The sequence below is a fragment of the Saccopteryx bilineata genome, chromosome 3 (genome assembly GCF_036850765.1).
Source record: "Saccopteryx bilineata isolate mSacBil1 chromosome 3, mSacBil1_pri_phased_curated, whole genome shotgun sequence".
In the NCBI taxonomy this organism is placed as follows: domain Eukaryota; kingdom Metazoa; phylum Chordata; class Mammalia; order Chiroptera; family Emballonuridae; genus Saccopteryx; species Saccopteryx bilineata.
Genome location: NC_089492.1, coordinates 284,335,601 through 284,362,985, shown reverse-complemented (window position 1 = coordinate 284,362,985; position 27,385 = coordinate 284,335,601). Strand labels below are relative to the sequence as shown.

Here is a 27,385-nt window from a genome sequence, read left to right as displayed (position 1 = left end):
AAGTGGGGGGGTGGGGTGGCCATCATCACAGCTTGGCTGGAACCAAGGGTAACTCCTGGCAGTCTGGAGGGCTGGGGTCATCCTCAGGACATGGCTTTTTGCTGCTGGAAGCCCTGCTAAGTTTGGTGGCCTTCCAGTGCAGGGGTATGTGACAAAGTCACTAATTTTCAACAGGGACCCTTTTCCTGGCCCCTCACCCTGAGCTGGGATCCTCAGGCGACCGGCACGTCCTGGTGTGACTCGTCACATTTCTCTCATCGCTTGTTCTCCTTGTCTTCTCTGATAGAAAACTGCTTGTGGTCAGAGGCTGTGTTTGTCCTGTGCTGCTGTGTGACCAGTGCCTGGCCAGGGGAGGCATTAGTTAACAGCCACTGGATGAATGAGTGAGTGAGGAAGAGTCCCAGTAAGGAGCAGCCGGGACAAGGAGGACTTAGGCAAGACAACCAGGGGGGGTGAGGAAGGAAAAGTGCAAACCCATGTAACCTGGGAGCCCACCACCCTCTCCCTGGAACCCGGGAGGGCAGGACTGGTGATGTCTCAGGTGATGCACAGATGGTGGTCTGAAGGACGAGGTGGCTGCAGGTGGTTATGCTCCATCTGGACGTATGTGCTCTGGGCTGTGTGCGGGAGTCAGAGCGGAGACCAGAAATCACTGAGGCGCGAATTCCAGCCCTCCTGTTACTTCCCCCACCCCCCTCCTGCTGTCACACTTGTTTCTCCCAACAAGCAGGCAGGCTCCTTAGACGATTCAGGATTAGGGAAAGAATAAGCTCCTTGAGGGAACTCATCACAGTGACAGACTGACCCTCACTTGAGAGCAAATCTTTGGAAAATTGAACAACCCCGATAGGTGCCCAGTCTCCTCCCACTAGGGGCAGGTGGTGGGCAAGGACAGGTGAAGGACAGCCCCTTCTTGCCGTCTTTGGGATTTAAGCCCTTTTTGCAGGGAAAGCCTGTCCAAGTAATTAATGGAAGTAATTAGGGGTCAGATGGTTACGAATTGAAATCGCTCAGTACCCAGTCACAGATGCCAAGGCTGGCCGTGCCAAGGAGAGGCGGACGTGGGGGCGGGGCGGGGGAGGACTCAGAGAGGAGAGGCGGTGGCTGCCACTAACAGGACACAGCAAATGCTGGAGCTTGCTCTTTGGGCTGTCGGACGAAAGGCCAGGTGCGAAGGCTGGGGCTTTGTATCAGTCATCAGCAGCCCATGCCGGGGCTAGGGGGAAGCTTTCAAGCTATGACAACGATAGGCAACTGCTAAGGAAGAAAACAGCAGCCCTGGACTCGGCACTGTGCCTCCCGCAAAGTGAAAAGGCATTTTCCTTTAATGCGCTCAGTATATCTTGTAAATCCTTCCTTGGTTGTATTCTTCTCACTTTATGTGTAGCTTTCAAGTTCTTGGAAAGGGTAAAAAAAATTCCATCTGTCCATCCATCTACCCACTCACCCAACCATCCATCCATCCAGCTACCCATCCACCCACCCACTCACCCACTCACTTATCAGTCCATCCACCCACCATCCATGAACCTGCCCAGTCACCTATCCACTCACGCAATAAGAGTGGCATGGCCAAGGGCACTCGGCTATGAGGACAGAGTGGACACTTGATTGCTGGACTAACCCCTCCCCCCACTCCGATACCTGGGGTTCCTTTTGAGACTGGTTAACATGAGATTACTTCACTCTGATTACTCACAATCAGAGGCTCAAATGGGGATGGTGGTTCTGTATTGACTAGTAAATCCTGAAAGAACAATTCTTGGAAAATCAGCTCCCAGCTCAGAACTCTAGCGAGCCAATGAGCTTATGACTAACAGTCCTGAATATGGGTGTGATTGTATCAAAAAAAGCACATTGTATTTTTTTTTCCGAGGCCAAAATATAATAAACCGCACCCTGAAAAGGCATGTTTTCAAAAAATAAAAAAATATAAAAAATAATTGTATTTGTAAATAGCAGAAAACATTGTTCATTTTTAAAAAGTCTTATACATAGGTGAAAAACAACTTCAAGTTTGGATGTGTGTTTATTGGTCTGGAGTCTTACAGAACAAAGCTACCTTTTTGGTTGCAGGCCAATGAAACCCACAGGGGTCTGCTTTGGGGAGGTTTTACCGTACAGAGTACACAACTAGACCACTTTGCAAAAGATAAATTACTTTCACTCTCGAGGGCACCAGAAGCCACTAAAAAATGAGTTCATTGATGGCCAAGGTCCAGGGCTGGCGGCTGGCTCAGCTGGCGATGGAGGGATGTTAAAGAGACAGAGGGTTGACACGCTCCAAGGTCCAGTTAAATTTAATAGAGTTAGAAACACCACGGCCTGCAGCCACTTACTGAACCTAGAATCCGTGCCTGTTACTTTGGCCATCTGAGCCTGTATGAGGAGATGAGAAAGAGGGGGAAGAAGAGGGGGAGGAGGAGGAGAAGGGAACATGGATGTTCAATGCAAACACTTCTCCCTCACTGGTGAAAGCGATCGGTGTGCATGCATTTTTCAGCCTTTCTGTATAAAGGCCCATTTTGACCTGCCCCGCAGGGCAGAAGTCGTATCCGGTCCAATGACCACAACCGGAGTGTGTGGCTGGCTGCCCTTTGGTCCTTGCTGTGGGACCCAGGTCCACCTGTAACATCTGTAAAGCCAGGAAAGAGTACAGATACCCTCCACTCTCCCATATCTAAACATTCTCAAGTCATAAAGGAAGATAAACCATTAAAGAGAACGTTCCACGCAGCTACCTTGACGAAAGAGTCTTGTTAATGAATTGGAAGGCCAGGTTTAAGTGATGGTTCTAGAGTTCCTGGAAGCCTCCCAATGTGGGGAGAGCTGAGTCATCTAAGACTCTCCCTCTCTCCTTCCCCAGCCCTGGCTGCATCCTGTGATCCAGGGGGCCTTGCACACACCTGTGTGACACCCCAGGCTGCGCACCCCACCCCTGTTCACGTCCCCCAGCAAGATCCGCAGCCTGGCCACTCAGGCCACTCTGGAGGAGGGACACTGGAAAGACAGGCCCACTCCCACACTGGGGTGTAATCATGCAGGAAATTCTGGAATCCTGAGTACCCAGAGAATGTTCTAGAAGAGGGCGCTGGTTCTGAGTGGGTGTCCAAGGGCTGCACTGGTGCTAACTGCCATCATCACAACACAATGAATTCACTGTGATGCTGCCGAATCCTCTGGTCATCAGATCTTGAGGAGAGCAAGATACTTCGATGATTTGAATGCTCTTGAAGGGGTCTGAGATTCTGGGTTGAGGCTCAAAATAACCTCATGCTGGGTGTCCCGAGCCAGGGCAGGCTGCTCGTCCTGGAGCCCAGCCCACAGCCCCAGGACAGGGGCCACTCCGCACTGTCCCTGCTGGCCCGAGGAGGGGATGCAGCTGGAAGGAGAGGCTATGCAGGGGTCGGAGAGCCTGTGGCCAAGTCCCACACCAGCGCTGTGACCTACCTGCTTTCTCTGAGCCTCGGGCTCCTCGTCTATAAAACTGGGGTCCTGGTAGCTCTCACCTGGAGTTGTGAGGAGGCTTACCTAGAGTTCATGGCTGTAGAGTTTCTAGGATGGTGCCTAGAACTTACTTGTTTGCTGTTTCAACCAATATTATATTGTTGTGCCACTACGATGTGCCAGGCATGGTTCTAAATGCTGGGGACACAAATGGCCCAAGTTCCTGCTCTTGGGAAGCTGGTGTTCTAGTCCGGAGAGACAGACCATAAACAAAGATGTGGGCTAATTTCACATCATGGTCTCCATTGAAGCCAACAATACTTGAGGCTAGAAGGGGACCAAGAGTCTCCTCCAGGGTCCGGGGTGGGGGAAGAAGAGTAGAGAAAGAGTGGGAGAAGGGAGAGAGGGAGGTAAGGAGGTGAGAGAAGAGGGAGGCAGGATTCAGCCCCAAGCCACCCAATCAAAGCCCTTCCCCAATGTGACAGCTAATTTTATACATCAAGTTGACTGGGTCACAGGGTGGCCAGGTATCTGCTGTTTCTGGGTATGTCTGCAAGGATGTTGCTGGATCAGATTAGCATTAGCATCTGTAGATTGAGCAGATGGTCCTTCTCAAAGCGGGTGGGTCCTCTCCTATCTGTTGAGAATCTGAATAGACCAAGATGGTGAAAGAAGGGAGAACTACTCTCTCTGCTTGACTGCTCGATCTAGGTCTTCTCTTGCCCTCAAACTAGAACTTAAAGCCGGGGCTAGGGGGCAGGGATGGGGGTCAGGCCTTTCCTTTAGACTCAGACGGAACCAGACCTTCAGTCTTCCTTGGCTTTCCAGCTGCCAACTGCAGATCATGGGACTTCTTGGCTTCCTTACAATAACTCTGGATTGGTGGATGGACAGACGGATGAATGGATGGATGGACAGATGGATGGAGGGAGGGATGGATAGATAGATAGATAGATAGATAGATAGATAGATAGATAGATAGATAGATAGATAGATAGATAATCTGTTGGCTTTGTTTCTTTAGAGAACCCTGGCTAACACACCCAACGACCCACTCTTGATGGCTTTCAGCAGTGACTCTCACAGACCTCACTTATGTCCTTCAGGGCGCTCATCACTACTTGCAATTACAGTTCTGCTCACTTGTTTGCTTTGTGTCCCGCCCGTAATAATGTGAGGTTCACATGAGCAGGGGCCCGTCTGTCTTATTTGATACCTGGCGCTTAGCAAACAGTTCATTCTCTGTGGAAACAAGGATGGAAAGAGGAGGAAGACATGTAAGGAGTGTATTATGAGAAACAACAGAGAGGTGACACCCAGAAATGTCCCTGGAGTTTCCTGTGAGCCCCTCCTCTAAATCTCAGTCCCCAGAAAGGTCCGGTGTTGCCGTCACGAGCCGTCTCGCATCCACTCGCGGGGCCCATGACATTGTTTGTTTCATGCTGTCTCTGAACCAAAGTGCTGCATTCCACACCCGGCAAAACATGGCCTATCATGGCCTATGCTAACAACAACAACAACAACAAAAGTCACACCCCCCAAGGCCACTGATGGCGGTTTTTCAGAGGCCATGTCCCAGTTTGCTTGTTTTGCTGTTTTCCCATTTTGTTGGTCTGACACAACCTGCTGCTCTCTGGAAGCCTGGTCTCTAGGAAGGTTTTAGAGCAAATTCTGGGATGACAGGTCTGGAACGGTGCCAGCACAGAGGACGGCCAGGGTTATCCGGCTAAGGAGGGACTCAGGCAGGGTGTGGGGACAGGGAAGGGAAACAGCTTCAGAGGGAAGAGTGACTGAGCACAGGCACTTCCTCACTGCACGAATCAACTGTCCTTGCTCTCTGGGTTGCCACCTCTAAGGATAAGGATCAGGGATTGAGTTTGTTGATAACAGTTCTCCTGAGTGGCTCATGAAAATGTAACAACAGACACCCTTTGGCCAGTTCCTAGCCTCTTCCTTGGTGCCATGTTAGCCAAATGTGGGAGAGGGACCTGAACCCCAACCCCCACCATCTGAGCTGCCGCTTCTTGGGAGGAAGGAGGTGTGGTGTGGTCTCCCAGGCCAGATAGGAGAAATCGACGTCACAGAATCATCTTTGTGAACGAGAGCAGCAAGTCTCATGTCCCTCGGTGGGTTTTAAGCCAGCAGCTCTAAAGCCTGCCTCGGCCATCTCCCCACACCTCAAGGTGAGAGGCAGCTTCTCCTCCAGGAAGCCTTTCGGAGCCCCTTGCTCTGTGGATTCTAAACTCTGAAGGTGGAAGTCCCACCGGGCGCGCCGGGGGTGCACGGCATGGAGCGGGCACCGCTCTGGGCTCTGGGCACAGACGGTGGTCGGTTTCTTTTCTGCTTTCAGCATTTCCCTCTCTTCTCGGAAAGGAGCCACCGGCGTGGGCTCTGGAAAGCGAGGAACGGGAGGTGGCGGCTCAGTCGTCCTCATCCTCGTCTTCTTCCTCGGCGTCTTTGTTGGGGGTGCACCTATGGAAACACTGCACCACGGTGGCCAGGAAGAAGCTGGAGATGATGGCGGCGATAGACACGGCCACGCCGGAGAAGATGATGATGAACAGGTCTGTGAGCGAGAGGCTGAACCTGCACTCGCTGAAGCTGGCCTCCGACAGCTCGTGCAAGGACACCCACCTGTTCTCCAGAGCCAGGGAGCACTGGATTTCGTCAAGGCCTGGAAAGAGGTGGGCAGAACGGGAGAGAGGTTTAGGCTGCGGCACGGGATTGCCCAGAAGTTGGCAAGGTAAACGCTTACCAAGTACCAACCAGAAGAAGCCCCTCCTACCCCTGAAAAAAAAACCCCACAAAAGAGGGTAGAAGTTGACTGGAGTGGCCTCAGGGTGACTGCACTGGGAGACACCAGAATGCATTGGGTTGCCTTGACTGTCTCTAAGGCATGGTGTTTTTTTCAAATTTTGATTCACTGAAGATGTCTATGAAAGGGCAGCAAAATGTTTTCCAGGTTTAGGGCCTCTGTAGACCCTGATGCAGACCTGGTGATACTCAGCCTCCGGGAGGCGGGCGGAGGACTGAGCCGATGCCATGGGATGGGGGCTGTGTTTGTGTTTGTGACCAAGCACAATCTCCGCATTTCAACCCATACACGATAGGAACTATATATTGTACAAAGTCAAGTTGCGGCCATGATTTTTATAGGCTTCAGAAATAAAAATAAAATGCATAATATGAAAATGCACCAAGAACTCCCATCCTCTGTTTCTTATCTGGAAGGAGAGAGACAAACAAAATTGTAGTAACTCATACCCCTAGCACACTTCCTAAGTGCAAAGCACCTTTCTAAGTGCCACACACTATCAATGGTTCGCACAACAATCGTCTGAGGTTGGTACTGGTGATATGCCAACTATGGGGGAGAAAACTGAAGCTCAGAGAGTCGATATCGCTTGCCTTTAGCAACACAGCTTCTCAGAGATGTAAGAATACCATCTGACCTTAAGCAACTTACCCCCAGGTGTTATGAAAATAAACAATATAGGCCCTGGCCAGTTTGCTTAGTGGTAGAGCATTGGCCTGGCATGTGGGTATCCTGGGTTCAATTTCCAGTCAGGGCACATAGGAAAAGTGCCCATCTGCTTCTCCATTCCTATCCTCCCCTTCTATTTCTCTCTCTCTCTCCCCTTCCTGCAGCCATGGCTCAATTGGTTCAAGTGAGTTGGCCTCAGTGATGAGGATGATTCTGTGTTCTCTGCCTCAGGTGCTAAAAATGGCTCTGTTGCTGAACAATGGAGCAATGGCCCCAGATGGGCAGAGTATCACCCCCTAGTGGGCTTGCTGGGTGGATCCTGGTTGGGGAGCATGTGGGAGCCTGACTCTCTGCCTCCCCTCCTCTCACCAAAATAAGAAATAAAATAAATAAATAAATAAAATAAAATAAACAATAGGGACACCAATAAGCGGTGTGAAGCCCAGGCAGTTTCTAAAGCAGAGCTAATATTTTCTGTCTTCAAAGTCATAAGAGGTCATCACTACTTTGTGAAATTCCTTCTTCAAAGAGCTATATTAACTGGACAACAAAACCACACAGGCTGTAGAGTTCGCCCTGACTCCTCAAGCCCATTCTAATTCCTACAGTGTTCCTTGTGCCCTGAGATTAGGCTTAGCATTTTTTTTTTTTTTACAAAGTGATGTTTTCAGGAAATGTCCTCACATTTCTCTGTGGCTAGAAGGACAGACTTGTTTGAAAAATACAGCACACAAGCCCACCCAGAGTGGGAATCTCTGGGACACGCTCGATGGCGCTATCCCGATAAGAGGCACTGGCTTGATGGGTTTTCAGAGCTCACAAAGGGCCGGGAAATAGGCAGAGCCAGACAAAGGGTCTGCTAGGGGCTGCGCAGGGGGCGGGGCATCGCTGAGAGCACGTTCCAAAGACACGTTCAGGGCCAAGTGCGGCACTCGGCAGTTGGGGCGATCTGACTTCGGGGTTTGCTCTTCCCTCCCACAGGATCTTACTTTGGACCAGGGTGTCTCAGCCTCGGCACTATGGACGGTTGGGGCTGGATGACCGTTTGATGTGAGGGCAGTCCTATGCCCTAAAGGACGTTGATCATCACCCCTGCCCTCTACCCACTAGAGGCCGGGAGCATGTCCCTTCCCATTGGGAGGATCAAAACTGTCTCCAGACAGTGCCAGGTGTCCCCAGGAGGGGTGGGGGAGGAGACAGAACCCCCTCTGCTCCAGAATGACATGCTCAGCTAAGTGGGTAACCTTCCAAGACTTAGTTACTTAAACAGTTATTTTAGTTAGTTATTAAACAGACACTTAGTTGTTAAACTCTTTGATTCATGCAAATGGGTGAGGCATCATGCTAGATACAGAAAAAGGAGAAAGAAGAAAGGAAGTAGGGAAGAAATAAGGGAGAAAGGAAGGAAGGATAAAAAGGAGGAAGCGAGGGAGGGGAAGAAAGGAAAGACTTAAGTCTAACAGGAGGGACATCAGGACACAGGCACAAATAATGGTATTTTACGGGAGGAAATGAGACCTTGCACTTGAGGTCCAGGGACAGCCCAGAGGGGTGGAGAAGTGGGAGCAGAGGCCTTGCAGGGCAGGCCAGAAGGGCAGAGGAAGGAGGGACAGGGCCCGTGGAGGGGAGGAGGTCACTCTGACCTTCCTGCTTGCTTTGAAATGTTCTCCCTCCTTCTCTGACCTCCATCTCTTCAGCATCTGAGTTAAGATCAGCGAACAATCCAGTACATACGTGACATTTTCCGTGTGCCAAGTGCTGGCCGCTGCTCTTAGGGCTTTACACACACACATTCGCCCATTTAATCCTCACGCGCACTCAGTGAGGAGCGGCTGGAGTTACCCCCATTTCACAGATGATCAAACGGAGCTGTCAAATGGTTTGTCTAAGAAATAACAGCCGAGGCTGACCCCAGCCACCACAGCGTCCCTCCCAGTCCCCTGGGCAGGGCACGGGCGGAGTGGGGGGTGGGGACCCAAGGCTGCACCAGCCCTGCCTGGTGCCTCAGAACAAGTTCCTTTCAGACAGTGTCTTTTATTTTTATTTTAAAAATTGTTTGTTTGTTTGTTTTTAGGGAGAGAGAGAAAAAGAGAGACAGGGACAGACAGAGACAGACAGACAAGAAGGGAGAGAGATGAGCATCAACTCATACTTGCGGCACCTTAGTTGTTCATTGATTGCTTTCTCATATGTGCCTTGAGTCAAGGGTGGGGGGTTCCAGCCAAGCCAGTGACCCCTTGCTCAAGCCAGTGACCTTGGGCTAAAGCCAGCAATCTTGGGCTCATGCCAAGGACCTTGAACTTCAAGTCAGTGACCTTGGGCTCAAGCAAGCAACCATGGGGTTATATCTATGATCCCACGCTCAAGCCAGCGACCCCGTGGCTCAAGCTGGTGAGCCCGCGTTCAAGCCGGCGAAATCAGGGTTTTGAACCTGAGTCCTCAGTGTCCCAGGCCAACACCCTATCCACTGTGCCACCACCTAGTCAGGCAAAAAAAAAAAAAAAATAAATAAAAAAATATATATATTTGTTGATTTTAGAGAGAGAGAAAAATCAACATCGGTTTGTTGTCCCACTTATTTATGCGCTCATTGGTTGATTCTTGTACGTGCCCTGACCAGGGATCAAACCCACAACCTTGGGGTATCAGCGCACACTCTAACCACTGAGCAATCCAGCCATGGCAGGCAGGGTGTCCTTGGAAGGGTGCCATAGAACTAATTGTCCAGCAACCCTCCTGGTCCCAGGCCCTGACTTGGACGGACCGTAAAGCTCTAGCCGCTGACAAAGCCCCCGATGCCTCGTCAGGGTCAGGAGCAGGACTCCCAGATGCTGAGAGGCAGACGCCGACCCACAGCTCCTCACGTGTAGCTGGAGAATTGTCTCCGGGACCGAGATTAGCATGAAGAGACTAAAGATGGCAGCCGGCAGCCAGGCTGCAAAATGTTGCTGTTTGTCATCACAAGGGTAGGAGTCTTTTCTTTTAAGAATCTAAAAAATAAACACATCTATCCAGGAGACAGGCAACCTTGTCACATGAAGATCACTGTCAGGGTGTTGTAATGAGACAGGACACAGGCCGGGGGCCTGCTCACTCGTTCAGGTCTCCTGGCTGGCCCTTGCACAAGCATTTGAGTTAGCAACCTCCCCCTCTCGGGGCAGTGAGCCTGTCCTCTGTCCCCGAGGCAGTCGGGGAGAGAAAGGCAGGGACCCTAAATTGAGGAAAAGACCACCCTCCCATGACTGAGATCTCTCAGTAGCCTGGCTAGAGTCTAGAGCTCTGGTCTGCAGGCTTTCAGATTTTCCATAGCGGTTAAAAAGAATAAGAAATAGAGGAGACGGACAGAGGGCTGCAGTTTCTAACCCTGCCCATTTAGGGACATTAAACACAGACACACGCACCATCATTTTATAAAAGAGAGAACACTAGTACACTGTGAAAGCTAAGAAGGGCAGGGTAACATTAAATGGGGATAAATGCCTTTGATTTTAAGAAAAACTCATCCCAATGCTCTCATGATGTCATTTTGCAAAAGACAAGATGGCTGCTGGCCCTGGGCCGCATTTGGGCAGCGCCATCCTGTTCCACAATCTCCATTTCACCTGGACAGAGTGCTGGGGCTTGCCTCCTCATTCCTCAGGAGAAGTGGTCCATAAACTACAGCTCCGGGGCCGAGTCCCCCTGCCTTCCCCCTGCTATAGGTTTATGTCAGTCAAGTCTTATGGGAACACACCAGGCCTGTTGTTTTACCCAATTGAGTAGGGCTGCATTTGCGCTACAAGCAGATTGGAGTAACTGCCAAGAGATTGTATGACTCACAAGGGCCTAAAAGAGTACAACGATGACTGCGGTTTGCAGTTAGGGAGACGGAACAGATACGTTATATGCTTACACAAATGGTTGTAAGGTGTTAAGACATGGTGGGGCTGCAATTTGAAGTCGGGCAGGCTGATCCCACAGCCTGTGCTGTTAGTCATTCCCCTTCCTGTTGCCTTAAAAATGCTTGCACATGTGACTGCAGGGGGATCCTAAGACCCAGTGGGTCAGATTCCTCCAAAACCCTAGAGTCAACCTGGGAACCTGGGTTGGAGCCCATGCTCTCTGCCCAGGGTGGCCCAAGCCAGCCCAGAGTATTTGGTAGAAAGAACAATACAAGGTCATTTGAAAGGGTTTGGGCATCATATTAGTTTCTTAGGGCCGTCGTGACAAATCACCACAAACTGGGTGGCTTGCCACACATGGATTCCCTCACCATTCTGAGAGCCAGCAGTCTGAATGGACACGTCAGCAAGGCCAGGATCCCTCTGAGGGTCCGGGGCTGGGGGTGGGGGGGATAGGGGGCACTTCCTTGTCTCCTGCAGGCTTTGTGGCTCTGGCTTTAGTTCCTGGCAGCATCACCCTAATCCAGTGGTTCTCAAACTTTTTGAAGTTGGGGCACATTTAAAATCCTAAAAATAATTGTAGGCGCACTATATACAAATTTCTGAGAAATATAATAATTAAGTCAAATATTAAAGAAAAAAATATAAAGTCCAAGCGTGCTTTTATGGTAATTAAACAAAATAAGCACAACAAAATTAAATTTCTTCTGACATTAAAAAAAAAACATTTTTATGTTACATTTTTTGTTATTTTTGTTTTTTAGAATTCGTAAAAAAAAGGGGTTAAAAAAATTAAAAACGACAAAATGTTATCTTTTTATATATAGAGATACATTCTTAGTAAGATTTAGTAAATTCGGCAGGTCCCTGCTTGAATGTGTTAAGTTTTTTCATTCTTGTGTTTATGAGAAACATGAGCCTGGTGTGTCCTAGCGATTTCTTCAATGTTTGGGCATATAATATTTGAAAGGCAAACTCTCATTTCCTCGTCAATACATTGAAGAATTCCTCTCTTTTTACTCTTAATTGTGTTAACTTTACACCAAACAAAGGATAGAAGACACTTGCCTCCAGTCTTTCCAGGGAACATGGGGGATAGTGTAAACAATCCAGCACCACAGCTTAACAGCCTTTTGCAACCTAATCAGGCAAGAGAGGTGGTGGGTTGGGCAGACTGTCAGCTTACAGCCAATTCCTTACACCTCTGTCCCCCAAAAATCTAAACTCCAAAAGTCCTGTTGGTTTTTTGGTCCCCAACAGACACATATTTCTCTGGAATACCATAGCGCACCTGGAAATCTTCTAGGGCGCAGCAGTGTACCCTGGCGCACACTCTGAGAACCACTGCCTTAATCTCTGCCTGTGTTTCAAGTTTCCCTACCTTTGTCTGTTAGTGCTCCCTCTGAGAAGGTCACCTGTCACTGCATTTAGGGCCCACCCTAAACCCAGGACACTCTTCTCTCAAGGTCCTTAATTACACCTGCAGAGACTCTTTTTTCCCAAATAAAGTCGCGCCCACAGTTTCCAGAAGTGAGGACGTGGACACGTCTTTCAGGCAGATGGACGCAATTCAGCCTGCCACAGGGGTCTCACGTGTAACGGTCACTCGTTCACCTTGGGTTCTCCCCCTCCTGCTCTCCTTATCTGGGGGCTTCGCCCGGCTTTCATTCATAGGTAATCACCTCTCACCCCCTGGCTACGTCTTGGTGAGACTTTCTTAACATGCACAGCCCCTCCCCAGCCAGGGAGTCAGCCTATGACCCACACTGGGCCAGTGTCCTTTCCACCCGGATATCCCGAATCTCGAGTGGATCGACCAAAAAGATGTCCGGGGCCCACTCAGTGCTGCAGCTTCGCCCCGGAGAAATTGTCGATTGCTTTCTGGACCCCAGAGCTGCTTCACTGTTCCCTGAGCCTGCGTCCCCAGGTCCCCAACCTTCTACTCCATCTGTGGGTTACTGACATCCCTGCAGCGAGTCCCTCCCTTGCTCACGTTAGCCAGACTTCGCTGGTATTGTTTATGCTCAACAGGCCCCGCTAAGGGATTGTAGGAAAACGGAGTTCAGGGATGGGCCGGACACCTGTCCCCGTCAGCCTCTCTCTCACAACCCCAAATCGTCTCCCTCACCGGCTGTCATACAACACCACACGCCAGGTGCCTCCAGGTCCTGAGAGAGTGGCACGGATTCAGTGCAGCGCGCCCACGCTCCCAGGGAGGCAACTTGAGGCATGGGCACACCGACGGGAACCTGACTTCTTTCCATTTGCCCTGTGGTGGGTCTTCCTTCCCCCCACATCCCCCTTCACCCAAACCCAGGGGGCTCCGGCTCCTTCTGGCCCAGCCGGAAGGGCCCCCTGCTCCTTTCCTTTGACGTCACTTCTCCCTTCCCTGCCAGGGCACCCCCAGAAGAGACACGCCACCTTCCCCGTGCAGGGTGGCTCGGTTCCCCGCCTGCTGCCACCCCTCTGGGCTCTGTCCCCTTGACTGATGACTTCTCCCCAGCAGCTGACGGCTGAGCTTGAGAGGGTGAAGAGCTGCTGTTCTTCCTGAAATAGCCGGTGACACAGGGGAAGACAGATTGAGATTAACCTCTCCTCTCCTGTCAACACACAGGCCCGCGGCCAGCAGATCTCTCGGGGGGCCTTTCCCCTGCTCTGGCCTCCCGGGGGCTGCATGACCCAGATCAACCACAGGCTCTCCTAAGCACTTTTTTTGTCATTAAAAATGTATTTTTGTTTTCTTAGTTCCACTTAATATGGGGGGGAGCGGGGTGGACCAAAGTAGGCTCACAGTGGAAAATAACACAATAATGAATAAACAATAAGGCAAGGGTGAAACTCTTGTGTTCCGTGTGCTCACAACTGTAAACCTCCTTTTGCCCACCCCTGTGCACAAAGCCGGTGTACACATCAAAACAGCAGGAACAAAAAGGAGGATTAAAGGGCTCATAAACATGTGTCTAACACGTACACTATTCTAGATTTTTCTGTGCGGGCGTGGGCATTGATCCTCAGATTCGAGATATCCTCTGCCGCTCTGTTGGCTCACTGGACCAGGAACCTCTTTCTATTCAACCAGTGTAATGATCAGACATCAGCTGTGACGGCAGCAGGGTCTTTATTGTGTGGATGAGCGGTGACTGAGGTGACCTAGGACGGTCTCAGTCTTTTTCTTACTAGTAACCAAGCTGCTAGGAGCGCCCCTACACACGTTCTTGATTATTTCCCAAGACACGCTCCCACGATTGTTGAAGGTTGTGTGGGAGAGCCCCTGAGCTCATGCACACAGTGGTCTTTCGGTCACTTGTCCATCTTCGCCAGTCTGCTAAGCCGCAACGGGGCATATTGTTGGTTTAACGTGCATTTCTCTGACGACCGGTAGAGCTGAATACCCTCCTCAGGTGCTCCTGGTCAGAGGAGTTGTATGGTGTGCTCACTGACCGTTTGGATTGTTCTTCTATGAACTGTCTCCCAAGGTGTGAGAAGGCCCTAGTGACAAGGACTGTTAGAGGCAGGGTGGCCGATCTTTACTCCATCTGCTGCTGAAGCCACCCCTCCCGGGAAGGGGGGCTCCCGCTCCCACACCCTGCAGTAAGGACCCACACAAAAGGTCTCCAGGGACCACTGGGTGTTGGTCCCTCCGCTCCCGGCCAGAGCTCACGATGGCCATCGCTCCCTTCTTCTGTCCACTGGAATGACAGAGAAGCACCTCGCCAGCCCTCCCCGCTGGCCGCCCGAGCTCCAAACCCAAAGGACCAGGAACCAGAGCAGCTGTTGTCCTTACACGCACACAGGGAGACTTTCAGCCGGGACTCCTGACTTCACAGCACCGTGGCTCCGTTGACATCAGTTAGTTCCCCTCTCTGCCTCCACTTCCCCTACAGTTTGCAGATGAGAGGCCCAGAGAGGTTAGGCAACTTGCCTGAGGTCCCGCGGAGGCTGGCTGGAACCCAGGTCTTCTGACTCCCCAGTTTAGTGCTCTTTCCAGGCTCCGGGGTCTCCGCTGACCAGGAGCACCCGGGGAGGGTGTGGGTCCCGCCGCCCGGGCTGCAAGGGAGGACCACACGAGGGGGCATCCAAGGCCTGCAGGCCTGCTCCTGCTTTTGCGGCTGGGGTGCCGGGCAAGCGCAGCTCTAATTTCTGATAGTGCTGACCTTTGTTCCCCGTCGCCACTCTCATTAAACACCGACCGCCACGTAGGGGGAAATTCTCAGGCGTCCTCCCTGTCTCCGCCGGGAGACACTTCTCCTGATTAAGTAATCAGCTGATTTCCACCAGAGGAGGACTGACCAGCAGCACCGGGTCAAGGGCTCCTGCTTGGTGCTGGCCCCACACGGCGGGTCTGAGGGAGGGCAGCACGGAAGAGCGGGTCCTCACCAGGGCTGTGACACTCCGGCCCCACGCCCACCCGCGAACCTCCGGACCCCGACATCGGTCGCATGCACAAGTATGGAAAACCGACTGACCTGCGCTGCAGTTTCCCCGACCTGTCCTCCCCAGTAGGAAACGAGCAGAGATGATCACTGGGGGCTTGAATTATTGCTCTCTGGGCCGCATGCATGTGTTTTTTCATTACCACCAGCAACATCGCCATCACCCCCAGCATCTTGACCATCACCGCCATTGCGACTTCCGCCACCTCCCCCAGGCCCATCACACCCACGTCCCCCATGTCCACCCAGATGTCCACCACCTCCTCTATGTCTACCATTATGTCCACACCCCCCATGTCCACCCTGATGTCCACCACCTCCTCCATGTCCACCATCTCCACCCTGGAGCCCACCTCCACCATTTCTATCACCACCACTGCCATCACCTCAATGATCAATAACATATATTTGCTGTGAGTTGGACCCTGGGCCAGGTGCCAGGGACACCAACCTGTGCCTAATTATTATTGATGGTCCAGTTAGAGAGACTCTTCTGGTACAGTCACTGTGAGGAAATCTAAGACTGCCCCGTGAGCCCGGCACCTCCCACAGTTCCCGGTGCTCCGTGCTGCACCCGCCAGCCGGAGGCACAGCCATGGTCACGAGCACCTAGCAAGGGGTCCCTGAGCCCCATCCCACATCCATGGTAACCCAACAAGCTCCAGGTGGCCCTCATGTACAGTGTCACCCGTCCACCCCTTCAGGTGATGGGGCCAAGAGAGGGACAGCTCCCAAACAGAGCCAGACAGAACCTCCTCCAGAAATCTGGAGATTGGGACCAAGAGCACACAGTCCCACTGGCCCAGCGCCAGCGGGTCTCTTGAGTGCAGCAGCATGTTTTCTGCCACATGGATGAGAAAGGAGAGAGAGAGAGAGAGAGAGAGAGCGCTCATCAGTATATGGAGGGAGGATAAAAAAAGACAGTGTATGAAGTAGAGATGTGTGTGTGTGTGTGTGTGTGTGTGAGAGAGAGAGAGAGAGAGAGAGAAAGAGAGAGAGAAAGGAAGGGAGGAAGGGGGGTAAGGTGCTCCCTGGGCCCTTACTGTTCAGGCTCTAGGGTTTCTGCAGACACCCCACATCCTTACAAGAACCCCTTTTGTTTGCATACGACAGAGAAAGCTGGTTTCTGATTCAGTGAGGTGAGCCGGGGTCTGTGGCCACGGGTCCCAGACCCCTCCAGCGGTCACGGTCACGCACACTGCGCCTGCTGAGCAGATGATCCCCAAGCAGGTGATCCGGCCACGGCTTCAGCACCCCACTGTGCCCGGAATGGTCAGCTCTCTCTCTCCTTCACTGCAGAGACCCTGAGGCTCAGGGAGGCTACCGGGTTTGGCCAGGATCACACGGATCTGGGTGAGGAACCCAGGGAACCCCTATTCCAAACCTCTGCCTTTGCTGGAAGGTGACCCGAATGTCCTGTGCTGACCGAAGCACGGGGACGGGGGCATTTGGTGAGGACAAAAGCCAAGGCCAATGATCTCAGCCTGTTCCTGGATGGCTCTCATGACAGAGGGCTCAGGAACGTGCATCTGTCACTCATACATTCCCACTGCCCTGTGGGCTGGGGACACAGCAGAGAGCATGCCGACCTCTTGGCGCCCGAGCTTCTAGAGAGACGACAGAACTTGTCGATGAGGGAGCGCACAGCTCAGTGAGTGCTGACATGAATGTAACAGGAGATGTGGTGAAGATGAATGGCCTGGGGCAGGACCGCTGCAGCGGGGGCTCAGGGAAGGGCACCCGAGGATGAGGCAGATGCAGCCGTTTGCAAGGGAAACCTCTTAGCAACAAGTTCAGAAACCTCTTAGCAACAAGTTCACCTGGCGCTTGGTGTGCTCCAGGGACAGATAAAAGGCCAGTGTGGCTGGGACGGGCTGAAGCAGGGAGACGGGAGAGGGGGGCGGGTAGAGCGGGTGGGCTATGGGAGAAACCGAGGTTTATTCTAAGTGCAACGGAAGTCACGGCAGGTTTCCAAACACTCCTTAGACCAGTGGTCCCCAACCTTTTTAGGGCCACGGACCGATTTAATGTCAGAAAATATTTTCACATTGCCTGACCTGTGGTGGCGCAGTGGATAAAGCGTCGACCTGGAAATGCTGAGGTCGCTAGTTCAAAACCCTGGGCTTGCCTGGTCAAGGCACATATGGGAGTTGATGCTTCCAGCTCCTCCCCCCTTCTCTCTCTCTCTGTCTCTTCTCTCTCTCTCTCTCTCTCTCTCTCTCCCTCTCCTTTCTAAAAATGAATAAATTTAAAAAAATTAAAAAAAAAAAAAAGAAAATATTTTCACAGACCAGCCTTTGGGGTGGGATGGATAAATGCACAAAATAAAATTATGTGACCGGCGTAAAAACTGTGGTATTTTTAAATATAATTGTTGAACTTACGAGACAAGCATCAAGAGTGAGTCTTAGATGGATGTAACAGAGGGAATCTGGTCATTAAAAAAAAATAAAACATCGTTCAGACTTAAATATAAATAAAACGGAAATAATGTAAGTTATTTATTCTTTCTCTGCGGACTGGTACCAAATGGCCCACGGACCGGTACCGGTCCGCGGCCTGGGGGTTGGGGACCACTGCCTTATACTACAGTAGCTGATGGGGACTCACGGAGGAATAAGATGCATTTTGTCCTTGGGATGGGCCAGACCTGTGAACTGCCACTGTCAAGCAGTGGTCACAGAGGTAGTTCAGGATGCAGTGAGCTCACAGGGGTTAGGCTCCCAACCCAGCCTCGAGGCGCCCAGGGTGGTGGGGACCGGACACTAAGTCAGAGCCGGACAGGTAGGGAAGGAAAGGTGAGAACCAGGCTGTGACGGGCTGGGCAGAGCCCTGAGGGCAGGAGCCCGCAGGTTCCCCAGGACTGGAGCTGCGCACCACGCTGCGATCACGGGGTGCCCCTGCTCGGGGTGCGATTTGCAGACCTGGCTCCTGTAACCGTGAATGCGCCAGATCCAGGTACTCACGACTACCCACATGACGCGGAGCCTGTCGAGGCACCACCAGCCTGAAGGTGACGACGCAGCCTTCCCAGCACCTCATTCCAAACTACATGGGAAACCGCAAGATTCTGGGACAGCGGGAATTGGCTGAAAGGGCTTGATTAACCCTCGGGGTCTGGGTCAGCTAGCGAGCTGGCAAGTGATCCCCTTCAGCTAAGTGTGGTACCAGCCTCCCAGAGCAAATCCCCAACTGCGTGCACAGGTCTGTCCTGGGTGGGCAGGAAGCTAGGTCCACTGTCCCATTACCCAGCAGTAAGATCACCTCGTGGGTGAGTTGATAGAGTGACATGATGAATGTGACGTTTTCAGAGAGAGCCAGTGTTCTGGATGGACGCTGGGAGCAGGCGCTCCAGGGAGTAAACAGGACAGGACAAGGTTGCCTCGGGTCAGGCGCACGGTCAACTCCCCACCGGAACTCCACACCCGTAAGAGCTGACACCTGGCCCTCAAGTCATTGTGAGAAAGGTGACACCCCAGGACTCAACTCTAATTAAGAGGCAAATTAAAAAGGCAGTAGCCCCTGGCACATAGGACATGCACAGGCCTGTCAAAGGCAGACGTGAGACCTCAGCCAACCTCTGCCAGGAACATGATCCTTAGGTGTATAAACACATGAAATGTCCACCCGGCTGGCCATCAAATATGCCATGCAAATTAAAGCAATAAGGAGACATCATTATTCTGCCAATCAAACAGTTTAAAAGAAGGATACACAAAACTGGGAATGGGGTGGTGACCAACACACTCTCTATTTGACAGCGGTGCCCCCTTGTCTGGGGAACAGTTGGGTAAAAATGTATCCAGAGGTTAAATCTTGGAGTCACCCGGGAGAAAGGACCCGTGTGACCTCTGGGCTAACGTCTGCTTTTGTCCCTTTGTCTGAGCTACTGTTGATTTTGTCAGTCTGACAATAAGTCTCCGCTCTTCAGACCAAATCCAGCTCTCAAAGTGTCTGACATCAGAAAAGGAAGTGGAGTTACTAGGAGATGGGGGCGGGGACCCCCAGAGAGCCATGAATCCAGGCTGGCAGGCAGGTGGGGTTAGGGATGTGACTGGCAGGCACCCTGCTTGCCATGACGCCCTTTCTTAGAGAGGACCCTGTCCCTTCCCAGAGATGACTCCGCCCCTTCTTAGAGAGGACCTCCTGCAGAATCTGCCCTGCAGGGGTCCAACCCCAGAATGGATGCTCCAGGCACTAAAGAGAACCTTCTCCAGGAGGCTGTGCCCACCCAGGGGGCCAGATTAGCTGACCCCAAGGCATGACATGTGGACCTGTTTCAATGTGTCCCATTCCCCCCTTCTCTCTGCCTTCCCCCTCCCTTCCCCGGTACCACGGGCCGCATGGCAGCTCTGGCTAGAAAGGGAAGTGAAAGAGGTGTCTTAGCTCTTCAGCCTCCCTGTAGAGACCTGCGTGGACCCTGCCGGAGATACACCTTGAGGGTGTGGTGTAGGCCCTGTCCCCTGGGAACACTCCCATGTACCTCTGTGGCACCAACACTGTCCCTTACTTTCCAGCGATGATTTTTCAAACTTGTGGACTTTCCTCCTGTGGGTACAGGGAGGCAAGGGAGAACCAAAGAGGAAAGGATCCCCTTCACTTGTTTCTTCCAATTCCCCACCCTGGGAGAGGCAGGACGCTGCCTAGAAAGCCCCGGAGCTCATGCCCCAAAGAGCCCAATTTCCTTGGGCAGGAAGTGAGTGGTCAGCGCACAGCACGGTGGGGGCTGGGAGACAGCAGGTCCTGGTGCACCCCCACCCCCAGCTGGTTTTAACTCTCCGCACCATCTTGGGCAAGTCCCTCCTCCATTACCTCTCTGGGCCTTCTGGTTAAAACGGGAGAATGCCGAAACAGCACTAAAGCTTACCAGTGCTCACTGTGTGTCAGGCACTGTTCTCTGTGTTCTGAGAGCCCGCGAATCCTCCCAACAACGCCATGAAGTGGGCACTAGTATCGCCCTCATTTCAGGTAAGGAAACAGGGGTACCCAAGGTCACACAGCTAGTAAGAGTAGAAGCAGGATTTGAACTCAGCAGCTCAGGGCCAGAGTCCGGGCTCTTAACCACTTTGCTCTGTGAGAGGGCAGGCGGAGGGGAGGGGAGGGCTGACGCTGTCCCTGTGCTCAGCATGACTGTGCCCCCTGTCCCTGTGCTCAGCATGACTGTGCCCCTGTCCCTGTGCTCAGCATGACTGTGCCCCTGTCCCTGTGCTCAGCATGACTGTGCCCCTGTCCCTGTGCTCAGCATGACTGTGCCCCTGTCCCTGTGCTCAGCAAGACTGTGCTCCTGTCCCTGTGCTCAGCATGACTGTGTCCCTGTCCCTGTGCTCAGCAAGACTGTGCCCCTGACAGCGCTGATCTGGTTCAAACCTCTAGTGAACATGGTGTGAGGTTCATGCTGCATTCTGAGGTTAGAGGCAGGGACACCGAGGCTCAGAGAGGTCAGGGACCTACCTAGGATCACACAACTGAGTCTAGATCAGAGGTCAGCGCTCCCACGCTGATGGTTGCCCCCCAACCCCCGCCTCCGGTTCACAGTTGGAGAGAGACACTGACCTGACTGCACATGCGGGCAGCAGGTCCACCACTCTGGACATCCTGTGTGGGCCAGCCGCCTGCGCCTGCAGGGGGAGAACACCTGCTCTGGGCTCCTCCCCTCAGGAGGTGCTGGGAGCCCCATCTGCCCTCTCTCACCTCCTCCATCCTTTCCTTGCTGATGAGACAAACCTTGCACCGAGCCTGAACCTGGACCTGTCGTCCGTTCCTGCCCCAGCCGCACATCCCCATCTGCTGTCCCTTCTCTTCCCTCCCCGACAGACAGTAGGAGACATGACCGTTTACGTTCATCTTGCTCTTTCCTCTGGTTTTGGTCCTGAAGATCACCAGGCTGGATGGCCACATGGCAATTTCACACGGAGGAAGATGAGGCTTAAAAATGTTCTGTGATCCACCCAGTTTTTCACCTGGGACTCAAGCCTAGGTCTTCAGACTCCAAATCAAGGGCTCTGTAGAGACCTCAGAGGTCAACCAAAGGACTTCAGAGATGAGAAAACCGAGGCCAGACAGGACAGATGGCCTATTCAAGGTCATAGCCAATAATAGCAGAACTGAGGCTGAACCCCACAGATCCTGACCCCATAACATGTCATGTGGACAACAGTGAGAGCCAATTACACCAACTCAACCAATACCGAGGGGTAACGATGCCAACCCACTGGGAAGCAGAGGCTGGAGCAGCCGGAACCAGGCGCAACCCCCTCCCACAGTGAGGTTTTTATCAGGACACTGAAGTCTGCAGGGCAATTTCTAGTGGGAGAGGTCTGACGAGCCACGCCAGTGAATGTGAAGGCAAAGTTCAAAGCTGGAGGACTCTGCACCTTGCAGGTCAGATCTTTGTTGGACTTGTTTCTGTGAGAGAGCCTGCCTGGGCACTAAGTGCCAGCTCAGGGGCCTGCTTTTGCCAGGGGGCGACTGGTCCTGCCTAGGGTTTACGCTCCATCAAGTACGGAATGAATACATGAGCACAGGAATTCAGGATGGAGATGAGAGGCATCTTGGATTCTCAAGGGGAAAAAGGGAACTTGGACTTCCCTTTTCCCGAAATGGTATACGGAAGTTACCTTTTATACCATTTACATCACCTTTTATAACGTGTGCTGCACAGCTCTGGTTTCTATTCTGCCAAAGCCTTAGGGACAAGGTGGATGTGGAATCAGGCTCTGGAGGCCCCTGCTGAGTCCGGTGCGCACTAGCAGAAGGCTGGGATCCCCGAGTGTAAGGACACTCCACCTGATCCCCACCTGGAGACTCATCGCTATGGATGCTGAGGTCCCCTCCTTCCCAGTTCTGCCTTTGCTTCCTTCCGCTGGCCTTCACGGGGCCCTTGTGTCCCCACCTGCATCTATGGATGGGTTTGCACGTCCCCACTGGAAAAGTGCCCCAGGAAAGCTGAGGGTGCACCAGCCCCCCACTTTGGCTCAGCAATTTCACCTCAGGGCTGAAAAGCCACAGAACTATGCGGCTTTACTGCACCACTGGCTCTTAGCAAGCTGCTGTTATTCCCTACCAGAAGTCTCCTCGCCCCTTTTAGACAGACAAGCAGACTGGGAGCTGAGAAACGGACACCTGCCAGGCTCGGGAGGCTGCTGGAGAGGTCTTAGAACTGGCTGGCTCTCTCCACATGCAGGGTAAGGAGAATGGCGCCGGGCTGTTCCCTACACGGGAGGGTGAATTCCACTTAGGAAAAGTTTTAAAATAACCCACACCCACCAGTACTAGGACTCCGAGGCCCAGGAGATGATTTCGGTCATAGGTGACGGAGAGAAGGCAGATCCCTAACTTTGGAAAGTTGCTGGAGAAACAGGGGGAGAGAAGTACAGCATCAGGGCCCAGGAACTGGAGAATCCAGATGTGTCCCTCCTCGCCCCCTTTCCCCAGCACAGGCCCTCGGAAAGTTCAGGCTGGGAACGTGGATGCAGGTTACAGCAAGAAGCAACTCTCATCCAGAGACAACGTTCCTGCTCGGCCCACACCTTTCCGGGCTCCACCCCATGCCCCTGGACTCCGGGGCTGTGGTGGCCTCTCCCTGCCTCATTCTTCCCTCCCTCCCTCCCCCAGCCCAGTCCCCTGCCCAGCCTCACGGGGTCACCTTTGGGCAGCTTAGACTCGTTCTCCTGGATCCAGGTGAAGAGATGGGCAAAGTCGCAGTCGCAGAGCCACGGGTTCCCGTCCAGGCGCAAGGTGCGCAGCGCGGGCAGCGCGGCCAGGGCAGCCACGCTGAGGCTGCGCAGGTTGTTGTCATTGAGTTCCAGCACCTGCAGCGACTCCAGGGTCTCAAAGGCGGCCTCGTGCACGCCCGCCAGGTGGTTGTTGGCCAGGCTCAGCTTGACCAGCCTCCCGGCCGAGCGGAAGGCGCCGGCACCCAGCTGGGTCAGGTTGTTGTAGCTGAGGTCGAGGAAGGCGAGCTTAGCCGAACCGCTGAAAGTGCCCTCCTCCAGCGAGCGCAGCGAGTTGTTTCGGAAGTCCAGGTAGACCAGGTCGCCGTAGAAGATGAAGAAGTCCTCCGGGATGCGCTGAATGCGGTTGCCGGCCACCAACAGCTTGCGCACGTCCAGTGGGAAGGGGTCGGGCACGCTGGGCAGCCCGCGGTCGCGGCAGTCCACGGTGTGCGGGTCGCTGCAGTCGCAGCCCGCGGGGCACGCGTGCCCGGGCCGGAGCAGCAGCAGGAGGCTGCAGAGCCGGAGCGCAGCGGCGGCGCCCGCGGTGCCGCGGGGGGCGGTGCGGGGACGCATGGCCGGGGACTCGCGCGAACCGCGGCGATGCAGATGCGGATCTCGGGACGAACCCTGGCGCGGGGCTGCGTGCGGGGCCCGGCGACCCGGCGCTGGGAGCCGGAGGGCGGCCGGGGCTGGGAGGGCATGCGCCTGGGCGTGCGGGGGCGACCGAGCACAGCGCGGGCGGACTAGGGGAGCCCGGGGTGTGGGGACGGAGCGGGGAGAGCCGGGGAGGGAGGGGCGAAGGACTCCGCAAGGATTTACCGGGACGGACAGGAAATTAACCCGCTGTTAAATCCCAGGGGAGGCGGGAGCGATAAGGGTGGCCAAGTGGCGGTCGCCAAACGCGGCCCCACCCGGACAGCTTACTTCCGGGACCCGATACTAAAACCTGCCGTGTGTGCTCGGCCAAGAGCCCTCGACGACTAAGTTCAGTTACCGAGTGTCCCCCAGCACCCCGCCGGTGTCCGAGGCCCTGCTCCCGGTACCCCCGCCCGCCAGGTGCCAGAGCACGCTCCCCGAGCGCCACCCGCGTTTCCAAAGGGAGCGCAACCTGGGTCACTGTGGCTCTGCGCCCGGGGATTGCCGTGGGGTTAGGCAGGGTGCCCGCGGGCTCCGGGGAGCTCCAGAGTCACTGGTCTTCCTCCCTCCCTCCCCCCACCCCCATGTCAGTGAGGCAGGCAGCTGCCAAGGACCCCGCTGTGGTCCGAAGGAAAGCCAAGGCCAGTCAGCACTTTCCGTGGTGGCCCAGAGCTTGTCAGGAACTGGCACGGGTCTGCTGCTCGTCTAGGGAGGCCCAACCGACAGGCGCTGGGCCCTGGGGTCAGGAGGCCTGAGTTCCCTGTTGTGTGGCCTCAGTAACAGTGTCTCCACCTCTCTGACCCACTTGCGTCCCCTCCTCCCATTCGTAAAATGGCAAAATGTAATATGTATGTCACCAGCTAGGGTGGAGGACCACGAAGTCAAGAAACCAAGTTAAAAAATTATCTCTTACCTCTTTACTATCACTCCCTCCCCCACCAAACACCCTGCTTTGGTCCCTAAGGGAGCAAGCAGGTCAGGAGGTGTCAAGGCTTAAACGACTGCAAAGTGTGGCCACTTGAGTTTCAGACACAAGATTTCCTTCTTCACTATACGCCATGCCAAACTCCTCCGCCCACCCCCTCCCTGTTCAAGAAACTTTTCTAAGGAGAGGTCCCCACAGAGCCACCAAGCTGCTGGCTATTTTGGTCCAAATACCCTGGAATTGATCAGCTAGACCAAAATAACCCAAGGAACAGCTGTTGGGCAACAGGCCCCCGGAGACCCTGCCCGGGCCCCTGGCCCTGACGTGCATTGGCAGAGGCTCAGATTCTAAAGCCACAAAGCTAAGCCCCGGCCTTTTTTCCAAAGGTACATGCAGTCTTGATGCCTTCTGATGGATCAAAACCCTGAGCCTCTGGGTCTGAGCCAGCTCCAGTGTGCAGGAGCCCTGGGGGGAGGGGGGGGAGGCTCTGAGGCACCTGGAGTCCTGCGTCTCTTTCCCCGTGTACACTCCAGGCCTCCACGCCAGGCCTCCTGAGGCTTCTGTCTCTCCCCACTCCTCAGGTCCCCACTGTACCTTCGTCTTTTCTAGCTGCAGGGGTTGAGCTCCCTCTCGAGTCTCATCCCCTTGAAGAGATAGGTGCTGGAGCAATGGACTGAACCCCGGAGAGTGGGGGGAGCGCCCCGCTGCACACATGAGGCACGAAGACAGACTCAGACAAGCAGGTCCTCCCTCTCCAGCAACAGCCTGGGGTGGTCTGTTACACCCTCCGCCTTTCCGGTCTCAGGCTTGGTTCCTGCTGCTCACTACAGTATTAGGGGACCTCTCTTATTACTGGGGGGTGCCCTCGGCATCGGTGTTTTAGGCCACCTGCGTTTGGTTGGGCTGCCATCTGGCACATGTGTGTCGTGTGCCTGTGTGTGTGAGTGTGCACAGCCCTGCCCAGTGGTCCGCTTGGCTGGAGCCCTGGCCTAGGCGTCAGGCCCAGCGATGTGGTCCTGGCCCCACCACTGGCCACAGTGCCTTTCCTGGGCCACTCTACCTCTTTGGGGAAGACTCCCCAGACTGGGGTCCCTGGGACCCTTTAAGATAAACTCTTTTCAGGATTTTAAAAAGGGAGTGCCTATTCACCAGAGTAACTTTGGTGGAAACTGAGCTTTTACCTAGGAGGAAGTCACCCAGAGTAAAGGCTACAATTCTGGATGATGAACTCGGTGGAAGCCCTAGTTATTCTGTGCCGAGCAGAAACTGGCACTCATGGGTGACTTTGATGAATGAAAACAGCTGAATTTCTACTTATCAAGGGCTTGCAACCAGGGGAACGTGTGGTGGTAAAATAATCAAAGGGGTCCCCCATAATAAAAATATTGAGAGATACCACCCTTGGCCTTGATTTCCTCATCTTGAAACTGGAGAGGGAATAACGTTCTCTTCCCTCCCATAGACAGCGTGAGGCCCACACGGGGAAACGGAGCTAGCGGACATGGTCTGAAGAATGTTTGGGACACACTGCATGTAAAAGTGGCTGTAAGTCTTGCTAAGGCAGGAACTCCTTGCTTCTTGCTTTGAGTGTCCCCCAAAGTCCCTTGATTTTAAATGTAAGCACCAGACATGGCTGAGGTTCATGGGGAGCAGGGATGACCCCGTCTTCCAGAATGCCCATCCCTTGGCAACATGTAAGCTTTGCCACCTCTGATTTCCCCCCAGCAAGGAAAGCATGGCTGTGACCTCAGCAAGGTCACACACTGAGCCAGTGATACCCGCTAGAAATAGAACACAGGCATCCTGACACCCCAGCTGCTCCGCACACCCTGCTCCCCCCCCCCTGAAGGAACGTTGCAGGGGACAGGGGACAGGGGACACGGGACACAGGAGAGACCTTCAGAGACTCAGCTTGTCAGCTTCTTGTCTGTTTATTCTCAGAGTCAACGCACTTTGTGATTCTTATTCAAGAGGCTCGAAACAGGGGGGTGGCAAGTGCCCAAGGCTTCCTGATGTGTTCAGAGCTGACATCATGCCTTGCCCAGCTGGCCAAACCGAAGTCTCACTCCTTCTCTGTGCTCCCCCCAACTACAGGGCACTTCCTGTCGTGTCTTTCAGTGGCCCGTGTCTGAGTCCCTGTGAGGCCTTGGGGAGCTATGTGGACAGGGGTACCCAGGAAGTCCCCCATGTGGGGTGTGGCCCTTGTGAGCAAAAGCAATCCAGTAATCAGATTTTCTTATTTGGTTGCCAGACTGACCTCTAAATTAGCCAAAATCCTAGGTCCTAACTTGTAAGCAAGATAATACCAGTATGGCAAACGCAGGGGTCGAATCCAGCTGCAGACACTAGGTTTGAATGATAAGGATGTTGGTGATATCATTTGGATACCCGCCCCAGGGGTGTCCTCGTACTTTGCCTGGGGCAGCTGGACTTGACAGACCCAGCTCTCCACTCCATGGGCATTTGCTCTGTCTCTAGCCACCCCCACAGCTGGCCAATCCCAAGTTCCTCCATGTTCCCACCCACTGCTCTTCCTCATCCCACCACCAGGCGGCACCCTCTGTTACCTGCACCAGTGATGGCTGACTCTAGACTCTGTGCCTGTCTCCTGCCTGCTAGGTTGTGGGGTGTGGGGTGTGGGGGTGTGGGGGTGTGGGGGTGGGGGGGGTGAGAGCAGCAGGAAAACTTGCTTCTGCTCTGCTTCTCCCTGGCAAGCCTGTACCCACTCTTTAGATGAAAAGCTCCCCGCCCTAGTTTCATTCCTGGGAGCAGGAGGTGAATCTTCAACCAGCCTACATGGAGGCAGGGTGGTGGTAGGGGTCCATGCAGTACATGGGCTTGCAGTCGGACAGACCCAGGTCAGA

At 53.6% G+C, this 27,385-nt stretch overlaps 1 protein-coding gene across 1 annotated transcript; it reads right to left on the bottom strand.

The window, feature by feature from the left end:
• Positions 1-2,077: 2,077 nt before the first annotated feature.
• LRRC38 (leucine rich repeat containing 38) lies at positions 2,078-23,533 on the bottom strand. The gene is made up of 2 exons (XM_066265173.1): positions 22,891-23,533; positions 2,078-6,121 (listed from the first exon to the last, which is right to left on the bottom strand). Exons 1-2 carry the CDS (start codon positions 23,531-23,533, stop codon positions 5,868-5,870), a joined length of 897 nt encoding a protein of 298 aa, XP_066121270.1. The 3' UTR covers positions 2,078-5,867.
• Between the last annotated feature and the right edge of the window lie 3,852 nt (positions 23,534-27,385).